This window comes from Macaca thibetana, chromosome X, assembly GCF_024542745.1.
Source record: "Macaca thibetana thibetana isolate TM-01 chromosome X, ASM2454274v1, whole genome shotgun sequence".
In the NCBI taxonomy this organism is placed as follows: Eukaryota; Metazoa; Chordata; class Mammalia; order Primates; family Cercopithecidae; genus Macaca; species Macaca thibetana.
In genome coordinates, this window is record NC_065598.1 from 31,759,280 (window position 1) to 31,777,414 (window position 18,135).

The 18,135-nt window shown below is 34.8% G+C and overlaps 1 protein-coding gene across 15 annotated transcripts in view; it reads right to left on the reverse strand.

Annotated features, from left to right (window-relative positions):
* DMD (dystrophin) overlaps nucleotides 1-18,135 on the reverse strand; it is a 2,269,491-nt gene that overhangs the window by 865,782 nt on the left and 1,385,574 nt on the right. For all 15 annotated transcript variants that reach the window (XM_050777140.1, XM_050777144.1, XM_050777148.1 and 12 more), the window contains one exon: nucleotides 11,033-11,208. In XM_050777140.1, the coding sequence (XP_050633097.1) occupies nucleotides 11,033-11,208 (176 nt within the window). The remainder of the gene's footprint in view (nucleotides 1-11,032; nucleotides 11,209-18,135) is intronic.

Consider the following 18,135-nt stretch of genomic DNA (forward strand, 5'->3'; position numbering starts at 1 on the left):
CTGTCAACATTAGACAGATCAACGAGACAGAAAGTTAACAAGGATATCCAGGAATTGAACTCATCTCTGCACCAAGCGGACCTAATAGACATCTACAGAACTCTCTACCCCAAATCAACAGAATATACATTCTTCTCAGCACCACATTGCACTTATTCCAAAATTGACCACATAATTGGAAGTAAAGCACTCCTCAGCAAATGTACAAGAACAGAAATTATAACAAACTGTCTCTCAGACCACAGTGCAATCAAACTAGAACTCAGGACTAAGAAATTCAATCAAAACCACTCAACTACATGGAAACTGAACAACCTGCTCCTGAATGACTACTGGGTACATAACGAAATGAAGGCAGAAATAAAGATGTTCTTTGAAACCAATGAGAACAAAGATACAACATACCAGAATCTCTGGGACACATTTAAAGCAGTGTGTAGAGGGAAATTTATAGCACCAAATGCCCACAAGAGAAAGCTACAAATATCTAAAATTGACACTCTAACATCACAATTAAAAGAACTAGAGAAGCAAGAGCAAACACATTCAAAAGCTAGCAGAAGGCAAGAAATAACTAAGATCAGAGCAGAACTGAAGGAGATGGAGACACAAAATCCCTCCAAAAAATCAATGAATCCAGGAGTTGCTTTTTTGAAAAGATCAACAAAATTGATAGACCGCTAGCAAGACTAATAAAGAAGAAAAGAGAGAAGAATCAAATAGACGCAATAAAAAATGATAAAGGGGATATCACCACCGACCCCACAGAAATACAAACTACCATCAGAGAATACTATAAACACCTCTATGCAAATAAACTAGAAAATATAGAAGAAATGGATAATTTCCTGGACACTTACATTCTCCCAAGACTAAACCAGGAAGAAGTTGAATCCCTGAATAGACCAATAGCAGGCTCTGAAATTGAGGCAATAATTAATAGCCTACCAACCAAAAAAGTCCAGGACCAGATGGATTCACAGCTGAATTCTACCAGAGGTACAAGGAGGAGCTGGTACCATTCCTTCTGAAACTATTCCAATCAATAGAAAAAGAGGGAATCCTCCCTAACTCATTTTATGAGGCCAACATCATTCTGATACCAAAGCCTGGCAGAGACACAACTAAAAAAGAGAATTTTAGACCAATATCCCTGATGAACATCGATGCAAAAATCCTCAATAAAATACTGGCAAACCGAATCCAGTAGCACATCAAAAACTTACTACCATGATCAAGTGGGTTTCATCCCTGGGATGCATGGCTGGTTCAAAATACGCAAATCAATAAACGTAATCCAGCATATAAACAGAACCAAAGACAAAAACCACATGATTATCTCAATAGATGCAGAAAAGGCCTTTGACAAAAATTCAACAGCCCTTCATGCTAAAAACTCTCAATAAATTCGGTATTGATGGAACATATCTCAAAATAATAAGAGCTATTTATGACAAACCCACAGCCAATATCATACTGAATGGGCAAAAACTGGAAGCATTCTCTTTGAAAACTGGCACAAGACAGGGATGCCCTCTCTCACCACTCCTATTCAACATAGTGTTGGAAGTTCTGGCTAGGGCAATCAGGCAAGAGAAAGAAATCAAGGGTATTCAGTTAGGAAAAGAAGAAGTCAAATTGTCCTTGTTTGCAGATGACATGATTGTATATTTAGAAAACCCCATCATCTCAGCCCAAAATCTCCTTAGGCTGATAAGCAACTTCAGCAAAGTCTCAGGATACAAAATTAATGTGCAAAAATCACAAGCATTCTTATACACCAGTAACAGACAAACAGAGAGCCAAATCATGAATGAACTTCCATTCAAAATTGCTTCAAAGAGAATAAAATACCTAGGAATCCAACTTACAAGGGATGTAAAAGACCTCTTCAAGGAGAACTACAAACCACTGCTCAGTGAAATAAAAGAGGACACAAACAAATGGAAGAACATACCATGCTCATGGCTAGGAAGAATCAATATAGTGAAAATGGCCATACTGCCCAAGGTAATTTATAGATTCAATGCCATCCCCATCAAGCTACCAATAAGTTTCTTCACAGAATTGGAAAAAACTGCTTTAAAGTTCATATGGAACCAAAAAAGAGCCCGCATTGCCAAGACAATCCTAAGTCAAAAGAACAAAGCTGGAGGCATCACGCTACCTGACTTCAAACTATACTACAAGGCTACAGTAACCAAAACAGCACGGTACTGGTACCAAAACAGAGATATAGACCAATGGAACACAACAGAGCCCTCAGAAATAATACCACACATCTACAGCCATCTGATCTTTGACAAACCTGAGAAAAATAAGAAATGGGGAAAGAATTCCCTATTTAATAAATGGTGCTGGGAAAATTGGCTAGCCATAAGTAGAAAGCTGAAACTGGATCCTTTCCTTACTCCTTATACGAAAATTAATTCAAGATGGATTAGAGACTTAAATGTTAGACCTAATACCATAAAAAGCCTGAAGAAAACCTAGGTAGTACCATTCAGGACATAGGCATGGGCAAAGACTTCATGTCTAAAACACCAAAAGCAACAGCAGCAAAAGCCAAAATTGACAAATGGGATCTAATCAAACTAAAGAGCTTCTGCACAGCAAAAGAAACTACCATCAGACTGAACAGGCAACCTACAGAATGGGAGAAAATCTTTGCAATCTACTCATCTGACAAAGGGCTAATATCCAGAACCTACAAAGAACTCAAACAAATTTACAAGAAAAAAACAAACAACCCCATCAAAAAGTGGGCAAAGGACATGAACAGAGATTTCTCAAAAGAAGACATGCATACAGCCAACAGATACATGAAAAAATGCTCATCATCACTGGCCATCAGAGAAATGCAAATCAAAACCACAATGAGATACCATCTCACACCAGTTAGAATGGCGATCATTAAAAAGTCAGGAAACAACAGGTGCTGGAGAGGATGTGGAGAAATAGGAACACTTTTACACTGTTGGTGGGATTGTAAACTAGTTCAACCATTATGGAAAACAGTATGGTGATTCCTCAAGGATCTAGAACTAGAAGTACCATATGACCCAGCCATCCCATTACTGGGTATATACCCAAAGGATTATAAATCATGCTGCTATAAAGACACATGCACACGTATGTTCATTGAGGCACTATTCACAATAGCAAAGACTTGGAATCAACCCAAATGTCCATCAGTGACAGACTGGATTAAGAAAATGTGGCACATATACACCATGGAATACTATGCAGCCATAAAAAAGATGAGTTTGTGTCCTTTGTAGGGACATGGATGCAGCTGGAAACCATCATTCTGAGCAAACTATCGCAGGAACAGAAAACCAAACACCTCATGTTCTCACTCATAGGTGGGAACTGAACAATGAGATCACTTGGACTCGGGAAGGGGAACATCACACACTGGGGCCTATTATGGGGATGGGGGAGGGGGGAGGGATTGCATTGGGAGTTTTACCTGAAATAAAGGACGAGTTGATGGGTGGTGACGAGTTGATGGGTGCAGCACACCAATATGGCACAAGTATACATATGTAACAAACCTGCACGTTATGCACATGTACCCTAGAACTTAAAGTATAATAATAATAATAAAAAAAAAATAAAAAATAAAAAAAATAAAAATAAAAGGAGAATAGCAACTATTTCATAGAGTTGTTATAAGTATTGAACTATGTAAAACACTTGGAACAGTGCCTGGCAATATTGTTATCACCATCACTGCCACCACCACCCTAACCATCATCATCATACAAAGGTCTATATGAGGTATTATAAAATCAAATATCTATGGAAAAGCAATTAATATAAATGAGCAAAGTGGGACAGGTGCTGCAAAATGAGGACAAAGCTTGCTTACCAAAGGCAATGCCTCTCAAACTTTAATGTGCCCATGAATCACTTGGAAATCTTATTAAAATGCTGACTGTTATTTATTAGATTCTGTATTTTTTAGCAACTCCCAGGTGATGTCTGTGCTCTGAACCAGAGACCACACTTTGAGTAGCAAGATACCGAAACATCTGTTACTCAGTTGTAGCTGATGGTGCCAAGAGAAAATATAGTAATGAGTGCCTAGTAGCCAGATCTAAATTTTCAAAAGAAAACAGAAATCCCCATTTTTTTTTAAAATTATACCTAATGTAAATGACGAGTTAATGGGTGCAGCACACCAACATGCCACATGTATACATATGTAACAAACCTGCACGTTGTGTATATGTACCCTAGAACTTAAAGTATAATAAAAAAATAAAATAAAAATCCTAATTCTGCCAATTAAAAAAAAATGAGGTCTCTCAATTTTTAAAAGTTGTCAATTATTTAAGACAATGGCTATGCAAAAACACTGCATGCATTCAGGATTCAGTCTGTGGGTACTCAGTTTATAAACTCTGGACTGGATGGAGAGTCAAGGTCAAAACCGGCAATGAGAAAAAAAGGAAGTTTGAGTACAGAGCCAGTGGACTGGACAGATCCTGGGGGCAAAATGTGAATGTGTGAGCAGGCTTGTAGCACTGGTTCACACGGATATACTGGGTACATTTAAAATATTGCACACACTGTGAAGAGCCATTTGAGTCATTAAAATATTGGCTTTTAATTTGTAGGAAATAAGATGCTATAAAGCTATTTGGTTGAAAGCTATTTGGTTAGCGGGGTCTGAATTTGTGAGAAGCCAAAGTTAAAGAAAACTTAAGAGAAAACAGTTGTCTTACAAGGAAGTGCATAGAGTAACATGAATTGTTCATGGAAATTTTCAAGAAGAGGACCTACTAGACCTACTTTAATGAATTAGATAAGGCTCATTTCTAATTAACAGCATCTATTTGCATGCAAACAATGAGCTAAGGTCTTTAAACAATAATTTCTTCCTTTAAGTACATTTGCGCATTCGTAAATGTCAATAAGAAACCTCCCGTTATCTTATTGACACCATTAATTTGCATGGCAAACCAGCATAGATTATATACTGGTACATTTTGGTTTAAGAATTCAGAAGTAGAGAGGTTTAAAGGAATAATAACTTAATGACTGTACATGAAGTCTCACACAACAAGGGCTTTTTAACATGTCTAGACTTACTTTTAACTTCCATGTATTCTGAAAGAGATTTGTCAAGAATCCTTTCAAAAGTAATCTGAAAACATTACCTTCTTTGGGACTGCTTGCCAGAAAGGTGCAAATATTCCATTGAGAAGGGGCTACTACCCAGATGTAGGTTTCTACGTACTACTCACCTCTAAAAGTAACCAAAGTTCCTCGAAAAAAATGGGTAATTCTAAATCTGGGGTAGGAAAAGTCCAAGGTGAGCCTGGGACAATTGAGCAGGAAGCTCTGGGCAAGAGTAATAACTGTAATTCATAATAATAAATTGAATAAATATCAGAGAAATGCAAATCAAAACCACAATGAGATACCATCTCACACCACTTAGAATGGCGATCATTAAAAAGTCAGGAAACAACAGGTGCTGGAGAGGATGTGGAGAAATAGGAACACTTTTACACTGTTGGTGGGATTGTAAACTAGTTCAACCATTATGGAAAACAGTATGGCGATTCCTCAAGGATCTAGAACTAGATGTACCCTATGACCCAGCCATCCCATTACTGGGTATATACCCAAAGGATTATAAATTATGCTGCTATAAAGACACATGCACACGTATGTTTATTGCAGCACTATTCACAATAGCAAAGACTTGGAATCAACCCAAATGTCCATCAGTGACAGATTGGATTAAGAAAATGTGGCACATATACACCATGGAATACTATGCAGCCATCAAAAAGGATGAGTTTGCGTCCTTTGTAGGGACATGGATGCAGCTGGAAACCATCATTCTTAGCAAACTATCACAAGAACAGAAAACCAAACACCGCATGTTCTCACTCATAGGTGGGAACTGAACAATAAGATCACTTGGACTCAGGAAGGGGAACATCACACACAGGGGCCTATCATGGGGAGGGGGGAGGAGGGAGGGATTGCATTGGGAGTTATACCTGATGTAAATGATGAGTTGATGGGTGCAGCACACCAACATGGCACAAGTATACATATGTAACAAACCTGCACGTTATGCACATGTACCCTACAACTTAAAGTATAATAATAATAAATAAATTTAAAAAAAAAATCTTAAAAAAAAAAAAATTTATGAGTCCATTTTGACATAAATATAGAGGAAAAACCTTTTTTTTTTAACAGAAGAAAGTCAGCTGGTAAATTTAAGATCATGTTAGATTAGGAAAATCTCCATTTTGCAAGCCCCAGTGTAATAAGGGAGTTAGGGAAGGATCATCAATGGATACTAAAGCCATTAGATGATTTATTAATTGCACAGAAAATATGTGACATTATAATGCAAGATCTGTCAGTCACCACCTGAAGCAAGTAATACAACTTTGCAGCATTTAGTGAGACTACTTCATATGATGCAGCTCCTGATGTGATGTAATACAAAATACACAGCATCTTGTACGAAATATTCTAGCCAAAAATGTTTGACATGCATCTCCTGAAGTCTTATTTAGACCTAACTTCCGGTTTACTAGAAATTCAGAGACTAGAGAACAAGTTAAGTAATCCCATCAGGGGAAACAAAATAAAACAAATCCTGAAAGATGAGACATTTTTTGAGGCCGGTGTCTTGGACATTTTCAAATTTCAATATTGGTGAAAAAAATGTGGAAGGGCTATTTTAGACTAAAAAGGATAAAAAATCATAATAGCCAAATGTAATGCATGAGCCATGATAAGATGTTGGTACTAACTCCCCTGCAAAATATAAAAGACATTTTTGAACCATGAAGGAAATGTGAATATGCAATGGATATTAATAATAATGTAGTATTATATTTAATTTGGAGGGGAGTGTAATAAACAGGCATGGTTATATATGGCATGTCTGTATTTCAAAGTGACACATGCTGAATTATTTAGGGGTATAGTGGTATTTATAACTTATTTGCAAATATTTTAAAAAGTATATGTGTGTGTGTGTATGTGTGTGTGTATGTGTGTGTGTGTGTGTGTATGTGTATGTGTGTGTGTGTATGTGTATGTGTGTGTGTGTCTGTGTGTGTGTGTGTGTGTGTGTGTGTGTGTGTGTGTGTGTGTATGAGATGTCCTATATATGAGAGACACAGAGGTGGTAGAGAGAGAGAAAAAGCAAATGTGGCAAAATGTTAATCATTGTTGACTCTAAGAATTCAGGGGGAGGAAAAGAGTGTATATGGGCATACATTTTGCTATTTTTTCAGTTTTTCTATATGTTTGAAATTGTTCACAAAAAGACTTGGGGAAAGAAAAAATTCAAAAATATTTTCATTAAAGTAACACTTAAATTAAAATCACTATTCCTTAATGCATATTAGTGGAATAATTGCCTTATCTGTGAAATGGGATAAGCAATATCAGACTTATCTAAAAGAAGAAAGAACTATAATGTTTTGAAATCTTATTATTATTGCTAAGGGTTATGATTCGGAGCTTCCTCAGTTTAGGAATTCCACTTCCCACTGCCTTGCTTCTATCTCACATTCAATCTTTTATCAACTGAGATTATTCTAAGTAAAATCCTCTTCATTATGTTGTCAGCAATCCATTGCTTGAAAGCCTGGCTCCCCAGAATCCCTTGACTGGTACATCTTCTAGAATGCTCCAGAAGAAAAGGAGTGTATGAAGATAGTGACTGCACATTAAAATGACTGAAACCACAGTAAATTAGGATGAGATTCTGGGCAGACAGCAGGCTAGGATCATTTGTTTATGCCTTGGACTTCTTTGGCAATCTGTTGAAGCCTGAGATTCCTCAGAATAATGTTTTAAAGCCCAGTAATAAGATCCTGTAGCAGATATAATACGTATTGCAGTTTTGAAGTAGTAATGAGCATAAATGATATTTTGATATATTTATTGTAACTCTAATGAGATATGCACATATCTGTGGCTTCATAGGTATTACTAGTATTACTGTGATTTTTTTTTCTTTTTTCTTTTTTTTTTTTTTTGCCTACATTCAAAATGAAAAGGAATGCTCAATTTCAGTTAGAGGTTAGTAAAGACAAATAGGTAATTTTTTCTTTCTCCAATGAAGAGCATGGCACCCCTTGCTATTCATGGACACTTGCTTAAAGACTTGTACACAGACTTGTTTTGTATTAACCTATGACTTCCCCTTTTAGCCAATAGGTTTTTATTTGCACATCCTTCGTTTACAAAGATAGTTTTGGTGGCTACGCCATCATTAAACTCATTATTATCATGCTTAAACCTATAGATGTTATCCAGTTCTTCTGTTACATAATTGGAGCAGTAGTGAATTGTCTATCTTAAACTGCATAGCTAACTGACTACATTTCATACTTCATTTGCTTCCAACATAGACTAACCTTAATGGATGTCCACTATTATTTGAACTTTTGAGATGTTTTTTTCTAATATCTTAAAATTTCAAAAGACTTAAAATTATGCAACTACAGGGCTCCATATAGATATCTAGCTTGAATTATACACTTTCTTTCATTGATGTCCCTGGACTAAAACATGTTAAATATTTCTAACCGCTGTACTTAAAGTCTATTACAAACTAAGAGTACTGTTGTTAAGTTGAAGAGGCATCTTATTTTTCACCTGTGCAATAAATAACTTCTATCTCCATCTAACATCTGCTTGGCTTGCACTGAGAGTACACTATTGATTAGCAGTAGGTTCATGTTTACAGCCCTTCTGTAATTGTTAGGTTAACATATTATTCATAAAATATTATTTTATTATTTTTACTTGATTTGCTACTGGATGTTTAAAAATAGCTATGAGTATATTGGTAGAACTAGCACTTATATTTTATTACATTTTTACATTTCATAAAATTTAAATGATATAAAAATCCTGAGGAAGTATGCCACAAAAGTGATCTCAGTGGAAATTTAAATATGTTAACATTTATTTTTAAAATGTAGCGTGAAATAGGCAACTTTAAAAGCTGAGCTTAAAAAAAAAAACTCAAGGAAGCTGAACTTGGCTTTTTAAAGCACAAAAGTGCAATATTTAATGTAGGTCAACATGTTTAAATGGGAAAATTTTTTCCTAATTATAGCCAAATCCCTAGCTGTAATTAACATAAAATTTGTATAATATTTAACAACAGAGTCAGCATATACCACTTTCTTATAAAATTAGAAAGATCTAAAGTTTTAGAGCTTATCTGGTGAAACAGGATATTGCTACATCTCTGTTTATAAATTATAATGTGCCTTTAGAGCCCAATAACAGATAACAAGATTTTGAAAATTCAGGTGAATTAGAGTTATCAGAGGGAATATTAATACTCTCTATTCAAATACTGTATGAGTAAGACATTTAAAAATAGGAAACAATACTTTATATATTATAGAAAAATAATCTTCCAATCGATTTAATTCACTTTATGAATTCTCTCCCTATATATATATATAGTATGGTATTCAATTTTTTTGTTAATTTTCTCATTTCTTACTATTTTAATTTGGATTAGATTGAGCCTAGTTGAGAAATGACATTATACAAATTTATACCTGTTCATAGTATAAGCACGTCAGTTATCTAAATAATAACATACTTGTATGATTAATAGAAGAATTTCAATCTGGGAAAAAAGTATATGACTTACCTAAGGAAGCAGTTTAACTACAAAGTTTAGTTCTTTATTTTATCTATCTATAATCAAGAAGATTTTCAAAACCAAGACTTAATACAAAATATCTTTCGATGAGGCTATTATTCTTTAACTTTGGCAAGATGTGTGTGTGGTGTGCGTGTGTGTGTGTGTGTGTGTGTGTGTGTGTGTGTGTTTAGGTCAACTAATGTGTTTCTTTTGTACAAAATATGAATTGTGTCTACTTTCTGAATAATGTAACATGAATAAAGAGGGAAAGAGGAGGTGGGCAAAGACAATTGACATAATTCTAAAATCTTCTTTTTAATACATCTTAACCAAAGACATTCATCAATGAGTTGTTCTAGCTTCCTGAATATTAAAATCCACCTATTATGTGGATGATGGGTGGGATGCAAGAGCTTGGCAACAGAACAAAGTTTTCATTGCTCATAACAATATTCTCATTTGGTAAATAAAGGCCAAGTCTTCCTTTATGAAACAAGACACATTAACATCAACAACTGGAAGCATAATACAAAATCCCATTTATAAACTATCTATGCTTTCCAACTGCAGCACCACTCATTTGGCTTTCTGTGCCTTCAGTTCATTCCAAGGGAAATTTAAATGATGATTGAATTTGACGGTAACCTTTGTGAGGTTTTGTTTTCCCCATTAAACTTGGACATTTTTGGCTCAAGTTCCCCTTCAAGAATATATTCACAAATGTGGTGAAACTGGAAGTAAATATCACTATTACTGTTTTTAGCTTCATAGTCATAATTATAGCTATTTTTAAAACTAAGCAAAGATCTGTCTTTCTTACAAAACAATCATTTATAATTGCTTTTTAAAATCTTCTTGAAAAACAACTGAGATTCAGCTTGAAGTTAAAATATATTGAAGATATTCACCTTTAAGCAATCATGTGTGATTTTTAAAGCAAACTTAAAGTTTAAAATAGCAGAAAACCACTAACTAGCAACAAGTATATATTTTAGTATATAAAAATAAAAAATAAAAAATTTGTTTACTGCTGTTGATTAACGGTTGATGGGTTCCTTACTGTTAGTGCCTTTCACTTGAAGTTAAAATATATTGAAGATATTCACCTTTAAGCAATCATGTGTGATTTTTAAAGTAAACTTAAAGTTTAAAATAGCAGAAAACCACTAACCAGCAACAAGTACATATTTTAGTATATAAAAATAAAAAATAAAAAATTTATTTACTGCTGTTGATTAACGGTTGATAGGTTCCTTACTGTTAGTGCCTTTCACCCTGCTTCTAATCTACAATGAAATATTTTTTAAGAACAGCTTAAAAAGGTCTGCTAAAATGTTATAATTCCTATTTGATCTGTCACCCTACCTCTTTTTTCTTTCTGACAGCTGTTTGCAGACCTCCTGCCACCGCAGATTCAGGCTCCCCAATTTTTCCTGTAGAATACTGGCATCTGTTTTTGAGGATTGCTGAATTATTTCTTCCCCAGTTGCATTCAATGTTCTGACAACAGTTTGCCGCTGCCCGATGCCATCCTGGAGTTCCTGTAAGATATCAAAAAGGCAAAACAAAAATGAAGCCCCGTGTCTTTTTATTTGAGAAAAGATTAAACAATGTGCTACCACATGCAGTTGTACTGACAAAGAAAGAAATATAAAAGCTCCATGTGAAAATTTCCCTATGAAACTGACATGCCCCTATCCAAAGGATACAAGACAGAAAGACACCTTTTATGTGTCAGGGAAAAAAGCATCCTCTCGGTTAGCTCCAGTTTTTATTTTTGTAAGCTTGTCAGCTAGAGGATGTTATAATGTCCTACAAATCAATTAGTTGGAAACTTTCTCAAGAGCAAATTCGATTTCTTGTCCCCACAAGGATGTTCCAAGTTTAATAGCCTATGAAATGTTGTAAAATTTAAACATGAACAAAGTATTTGGGTTTCTTAGTGATTGTGGATAAGAGAGGTGAAAAAGAACAAATATAGTTTAGTCACAGTATTTAAAAAACCTGTAGAGATATTTAAATAAAATTAATTGCTATTTTAGAAGAAAATTTATTTCAAATTCTGTCTACATCAATGTATTTTGCATTATAAGCCACATAAAACTGAGAATTAATTGCTTTCAGGAGCATCCCATCAAGATATCCGTAAGGTACAGTAATAAATTTTAAAATAATCTATAGTCACCAAAACATTTTTATGATTGTCAAGCTTAAATATTGTTTACTTTTTTTCCTGAATGAAATTTTAAGAGTAAAGTATCAGAAAAATAGTTCAATTGAAAAGGAGAATATTATAACCAAGTACATACAAAAACAAAAATGCTTTTTACCATTAAATAAAACTGGCCATTATGTTCTATTTATTTTTTTAAAAAAGATAATCTAGAATTTGTAAGGCAATTAAAATAACATATTAACTAAATATGAACCTTAGAAAATGAAATTATATCTGAGAACTTGAGATACCTACCATATTTAAATCTAAATGACTCAAATCCTTGTGTCACTGACAGAATAATGTCAATATGTAGAAAACTCTCCTAATAGATGTGATTCAAATTCTCTAATATTTTTATATTCTCCTACTCCTTGACACAATAGCAAGCTTATAGTAGACACCAGTACATGCTTGCTAAATGAAGGAACGAATGCATGTTTTCTGAGACTGAGGTAAAGCTCCCTTAGACTCTCATTTCACATAAATTTCTTGCCTTTTTTTTTAACTACATTCAAGCAAAATTATTTTTGAATACTGGAAATTTTGGTAGCCTACTTTTAGCAATTAAAATACTCTGTAAATCAGCAAAAAATGATAACAAGGTCATTATTCCAGTGACACGGTGCCTCACAATGAATATAAAACTATGCACAGTTACTGAACTATTCACAAGCTGTCCTGGCCATACTCTCTTGAATGCCCATGAGATGTGCTCTAGTAAACATGTGATATTTCCTTGTAACTAGTTGGCTTTGCTCCATTGCTTACATCTCACTCTTTACCACCTGTTCAGATCAGTGTTGCATGTGACAGTCATTGCTTAGTAATAGAGACACCAGTCATAACAAACTATGTCTATATATTAGGTCAGTGCAAAAGTAATCACAGTTTTTGCCATTACTTTTATATCATAAATTCTTTGAGGTCAGATATTGTGTCTTATTCATGATTGTTTCCTGTTGTTTAGTACAATGTCTGGTGCATGGAAGGTTTCAATAAGCATTTGCTGAGTGAATGCATGAATTTATGAATAAGGGAAGTGAAGAAAAAGTGGAAGGAGGAAGGAACAGAGGAAGGAATGGAGGAAGAAAAGAAGGGAAGAAAGGAGAGAAGTAGGAAGAAAGGAAGGGAGGAAATTCAGGCTCATCATCACCTTAGTGTCATTAGTATTAATACTTATTACTGATCCTCCTAGAGATTCAAATAAATAAGCACAATTTTCTAGGTCTTAGGCAGTACATAATCTAGTTGAAAAAATAATACACAATTGTAAGTGATAATTTGTTATACTACATACAGTAGGATAAAAAAGTAAGGTGATCAATACATGGTAGGCCAGAAGAGGGATGATCTCAGTGAAAAGGATGAGCAGAGGAGACTTCTGGGTAAATTTGGAATTTAAAGAAGCATAGGACTTAGGCATATGGAGGGTTAAAGGCAGTGAGAGTGTGGCACAAGTTAAGGCCTGTGGTGTGCAATCTCCATGATGTGATCAGGTATCTAAAATTGGGCTCTATGTCACTGTACGAGAGCAGGAGTTACGGGACGAGTACAGCCCTTGGTGTATATTGGGGCCTGGGCAGAGAACTTGAGACAACGTAAATTATTAAGGCAACATGAACTATTACATGAGAATCACCATTGTTTTGGAATAAACTGGTTCATGCAAGCATCAGTGACTACTGAAATGGTAAAATTTTTGCCTAAAACATAGACATCAGGGAGGTATTTAGAGGGTAAAGACCATGGCTCTTATTTGTTCCTTCATGAGTGTTCAATACTTACAACTATACTTCATACTTTTAAAAAATGCATGGGCACACATCAGATGTATACCATAGCGGTGCTTCTTAGACTTTAATGTGCATAAAAATCTCCTGGAGATCTTATTAAACTGCAAGTCCTGCTTCATTAGGTCTGTGGAGGCACCAAAATTCTGTATTTCTTACAAACTTCAAAAAAAAATGCCAATACTGCTGGTCCAGGAATACCACTTTGAGTTGTAAGGTAATGGAGTAAATGCCTTTTGAGCCTTTGTTAAGTAATCAAGGAATTCTTATTCCTGCTTATAATGCCATAAACTAAAGCTGCTGCAGCACTTTTTATCTCAGCCTCTTTGCTTTGTAGTTTTGAACTTGGCCCTTTTCCTTCATGGCTGATGGCTACAGTGACTTTTACAACCTAATTGTAGAATCAGCAATGGTTTTATTATTTCGGTTTCCCAAATAAGAGATAGAATTGAATAGCTAAGAATGAAGCAATAATTTAAAATTGTTAGATCTAAATCTCATTTATATAGAATCTCAAATCAGGGCTTTCAGGTATTTTTTAATTTTGTGAAAGAAGAGCTCATTAAATAGTCTACTGCATTTGTATGAGGAGGTTTTGCAACCAGGAGAAATATTTACAGTGCATGGCCTGCTCAAGGAGAGTTTTCAGTGATAAAGCATAAGAGAGAAAAATAAGGGATCAAAACAGAAAGTAATAACTTGTACGTGGTGTTTTCTGAGCTGGAAAAGATAACATTGGATTTACAAAATTAAATGTAAAATCTCAATCAACTTTATTCACACAGTGAACTACATTAATTAATTTTAATTCTATAGCTTCTAAATATTTTAAGTACTGAATTATTCATTACCAATAAAATTTCCAAGCTTTGATATCATATTAATGTACTGTTGTCATAGTCATTCTTATCTATTTCTCTGGCAATTAACATCTAGTCTTGGTTCTAGACAAAAAGAAAATCATAATTAAATCTGTTGGATTATTCATCATAGTTAGAAAGCTTATTGTGTTTTGATTTCAATATTAAGCATTCGTTTTTTAATAAGAAGTGCATATCTAACTCCCATGGGGAGCTTTTCAAAATATAAAAAGCCCAGAATTCCATTTTAAGTCTACTGAATCAGAATTTCTGGGGACAAAGGTTTATGAAAGAGATACACTAAAAAAGAAAGAGGAGGTTACAAATATGTGGAGAGAATAGGGAAGCAGGAAGGACATGTAGAATTACTATATTATTTTCAACTTCTCTTCTGCTTTTTAAGTCAAAAGGTATTCCTAAATTATAGAAAATAACACTATTATATATCTAAGTCCTTCAAGTCTGGTCAAATTTGGAGAAGGAAAGAGGAAATACAGGCAAAGACAGAACTGCTACATTTTTATTTTTATTTTTATACAGGGAAGGATATAAGAAAAAGAAACAACTACCTTTTCTATGAAAGCATTATATACATTTTTTTTAAAAAAGTCTATTTGTAAAACTTTCCAAAACTGTATGAAAACACAACAGATGAAATATAAAATATGACAAATGAAGAAAAGGAATAAGCTAAGAAGCAGTTATAAGAAATTGTACAATGACAAATTAGATGAATTATGTAGGAAATAAAAAACTGGCAAAAAAACACAAACTAGGGAGCAAAATAGAAAAACAGAAGAGATAAAATGCAATTGGAAGAAAAGATAAATACAGGGAAATAGAGGGAAGAAAAAGGAACCTTCTTTGAACAAGGAGATGTTTCAAAAATCCAATACTGAGATTTACTTGTAATTTTGTTCATGAATTATTTTGAGACAGGTTAATCATTAACCCAGTTTACTGATTGGTGAAGAGAAAAGATGTAATAAAATGAAACTTGAGGAGGGTTGTGAAACTGAGACTTTTATGGTGCAATTTCCTGCAAATATGGTGCTTTTTCTTCTTTTTTTTAAATCCTAAGATCATTCTCATTGTCTCTTTGTCAGTGTCAAGAATTCAGGAGTTTGAAATACAGTTTCTGATACTTTCCTCAATGATAAATAAAGCTATTTTACCAGTCATGTTAATTATTAGACAATATAGTCAATACTGTTTTCAGAGATTTTAATATGCTTCAGGAAGTATCTTTCAATTTCTATCGGATGATGGATTTTTGTAAAGAAGCAAAATAAATGCATGAATATTCAGGGCATATGCTAAGCCCAGCAACAGGACCCATTCCACTTAGCCTGTCCATAGACTAAGGGATTCCGTCTCGGTGGAAGGTCTGATAACCTTGAGGGAGCATCTGAGGATAGCCAGAACAATTGAAAGATGGCTAAAATTGGGGAAATCCAGCAGTTAGGAAAATGGAGAGAAGGGCAAAATAGTACAGAAAAAAAAGAGTGGAAAAATAGTATAGAAAAGAAACTAGGTTCTGTTTATATGCTGGATTATGTTTATTGATTTGCGAATGTTGAACCAGCCTTGCATCCCAGGGATGAAGCCCACTTGATCATGGTGGATAAGCTTTTTGATGTGTTGCTGAATCCGGTTTGCCAGTATTTTATTGAGGATTTTTGCATCGATGTTCATCAGGGATATTGGTCTAAAATTCTCTTTTTTTGTTGTGTCTCTGCCAGGCTTTGGTATCAGGATGATGTTGGCCTCATAAAATGAGTTAGGGAGGATTCCCTCTTTTTCTATTGATTGGAATAGTTTCAGAAGGAATGGTACCAACTCCTCCTTGTACCTCTGGTAGAATTCAGCTGTGAATCCATCTGGTCCTGGACTTTTTTTGGTTGGTAGGCTATTAATTGTTGCCTCAATTTCAGAGCCTGCTATTGGTCTATTCAGGGATTCAACTTCTTCCTGGTTTAGTCTTGGAAGAGTGTAAGTGTCCAGGAAATTATCCATTTCTTCTAGATTTTCCAGTTTATTTGCGTAGAGGTGTTTATAGTATTCTCTGATGGTAGTTTGTATTTCTGTGGGGTCGGTGGTGATATCCCCATTATCATTTTTAATTGCGTCGATTTGATTCTTCTCTCTTTTCTTCTTTATTAGTCTGGCTAGTGGGCTGTCAATTTTGTTGATCTTTTCAAAAAAACCAACTCCTGGATTCATTGATTTTTTGGAGGGTTTTTTGTGTCTCTATCTCCTTCAGTTCTGCTCTGATCTTAGTTATTTCTTGCCTTCTGCTAGCTTTCGAATGTGTTTGCTCTTGCTTCTCTAGTTCTTTTAATTGCGATGTTAGAGTGTCAATTTTTGATCTTTCCTGCTTTCTCTTGTGGGCATTTAGTGCTATAAATTTTCCTCTACACACTGCTTTAAATGTGTCCCAGAGATTCTGGTATGTTGTATCTTTGTTCTCATTGGTTTCAAAGAACATCTTTATTTCTGCCTTCATTTCGTTATGTACCCAGTAGTCATTCAGGAGCAGGTTGTTCAGTTTCCATGTAGTTGAGTGGTTTTGATTGAGTTTCTTAGTCCTGAGTTCTAGTTTGATTGCACTGTGGTCTGAGAGACAGTTTGTTATAATTTCTGTTCTTGTACATTTGCTGAGGAGTGCTTTACTTCCAATTACGTGGTCAATTTTGGAGTAAGTATGATGTGGTGCTGAGAAGAATGTATATTCTGTTGATTTGGGGTGGAGAGTTCTATAGATGTCTATTAGGTCTGCTTGCTGCAGAGATGAGTTCAATTCCTGGATATCCTTGTTAACTTTCTGTCTCGTTGATCTGTCTAATGTTGACAGTGGAGTGTTGAAGTCTCCCATTATTATTGTATGGGAGTCTAAGTCTCTTTGTAAGTCTCTAAGGACTTGCTTTATGAATCTGGGTGCTCCTGTATTGGGTGCATATATATTTAGGATAGTTAGCTCTTCCTGTTGAATTGATCCCTTTACCATTATATAATGGCCTTCTTTGTCTCTTTTGATCTTTGATAGTTTAAAGTCTGTTTTATCAGAGACTAGTATTGCAACCCCTGCTTTTTTTTGTTCTCCATTTGCTTGGTAAATCTTCCTCCATCCCTTTATTTTGAGCCTATGTATGTCTCTGCGTGTGAGATGGGTCTCCTGAATACAGCAGACTGATGGGTCTTGACTCTTTATCCAGTTTGCCAGTCAGAACCAAAGACAAGAACCACATGATTATCTCAATTGATGCAGAAAAGGCTTTTGACAAAATTCAACAGCCCTTCATGCTAAAAACGCTCAATAAATTCGGTATTGATGGAACGTACCTCAAAATAATAAGAGCTATTTATGACAAACCCACAGCCAATATCATACTGAATGGGCAAAAACTGGAAAAATTCCCTTTGAAAACTGGCACAAGACAGGGATGCCCTCTCTCACCACTCCTATTCAACATAGTGTTGGAAGTTCTGGCTAGGGCAATCAGGCAAGAGAAAGAAATCAAGGGTATTCAGTTAGGAAAAGAAGAAGTCAAATTGTCCCTGTTTGCAGATGACATGATTGTATATTTAGAAAACCCCATT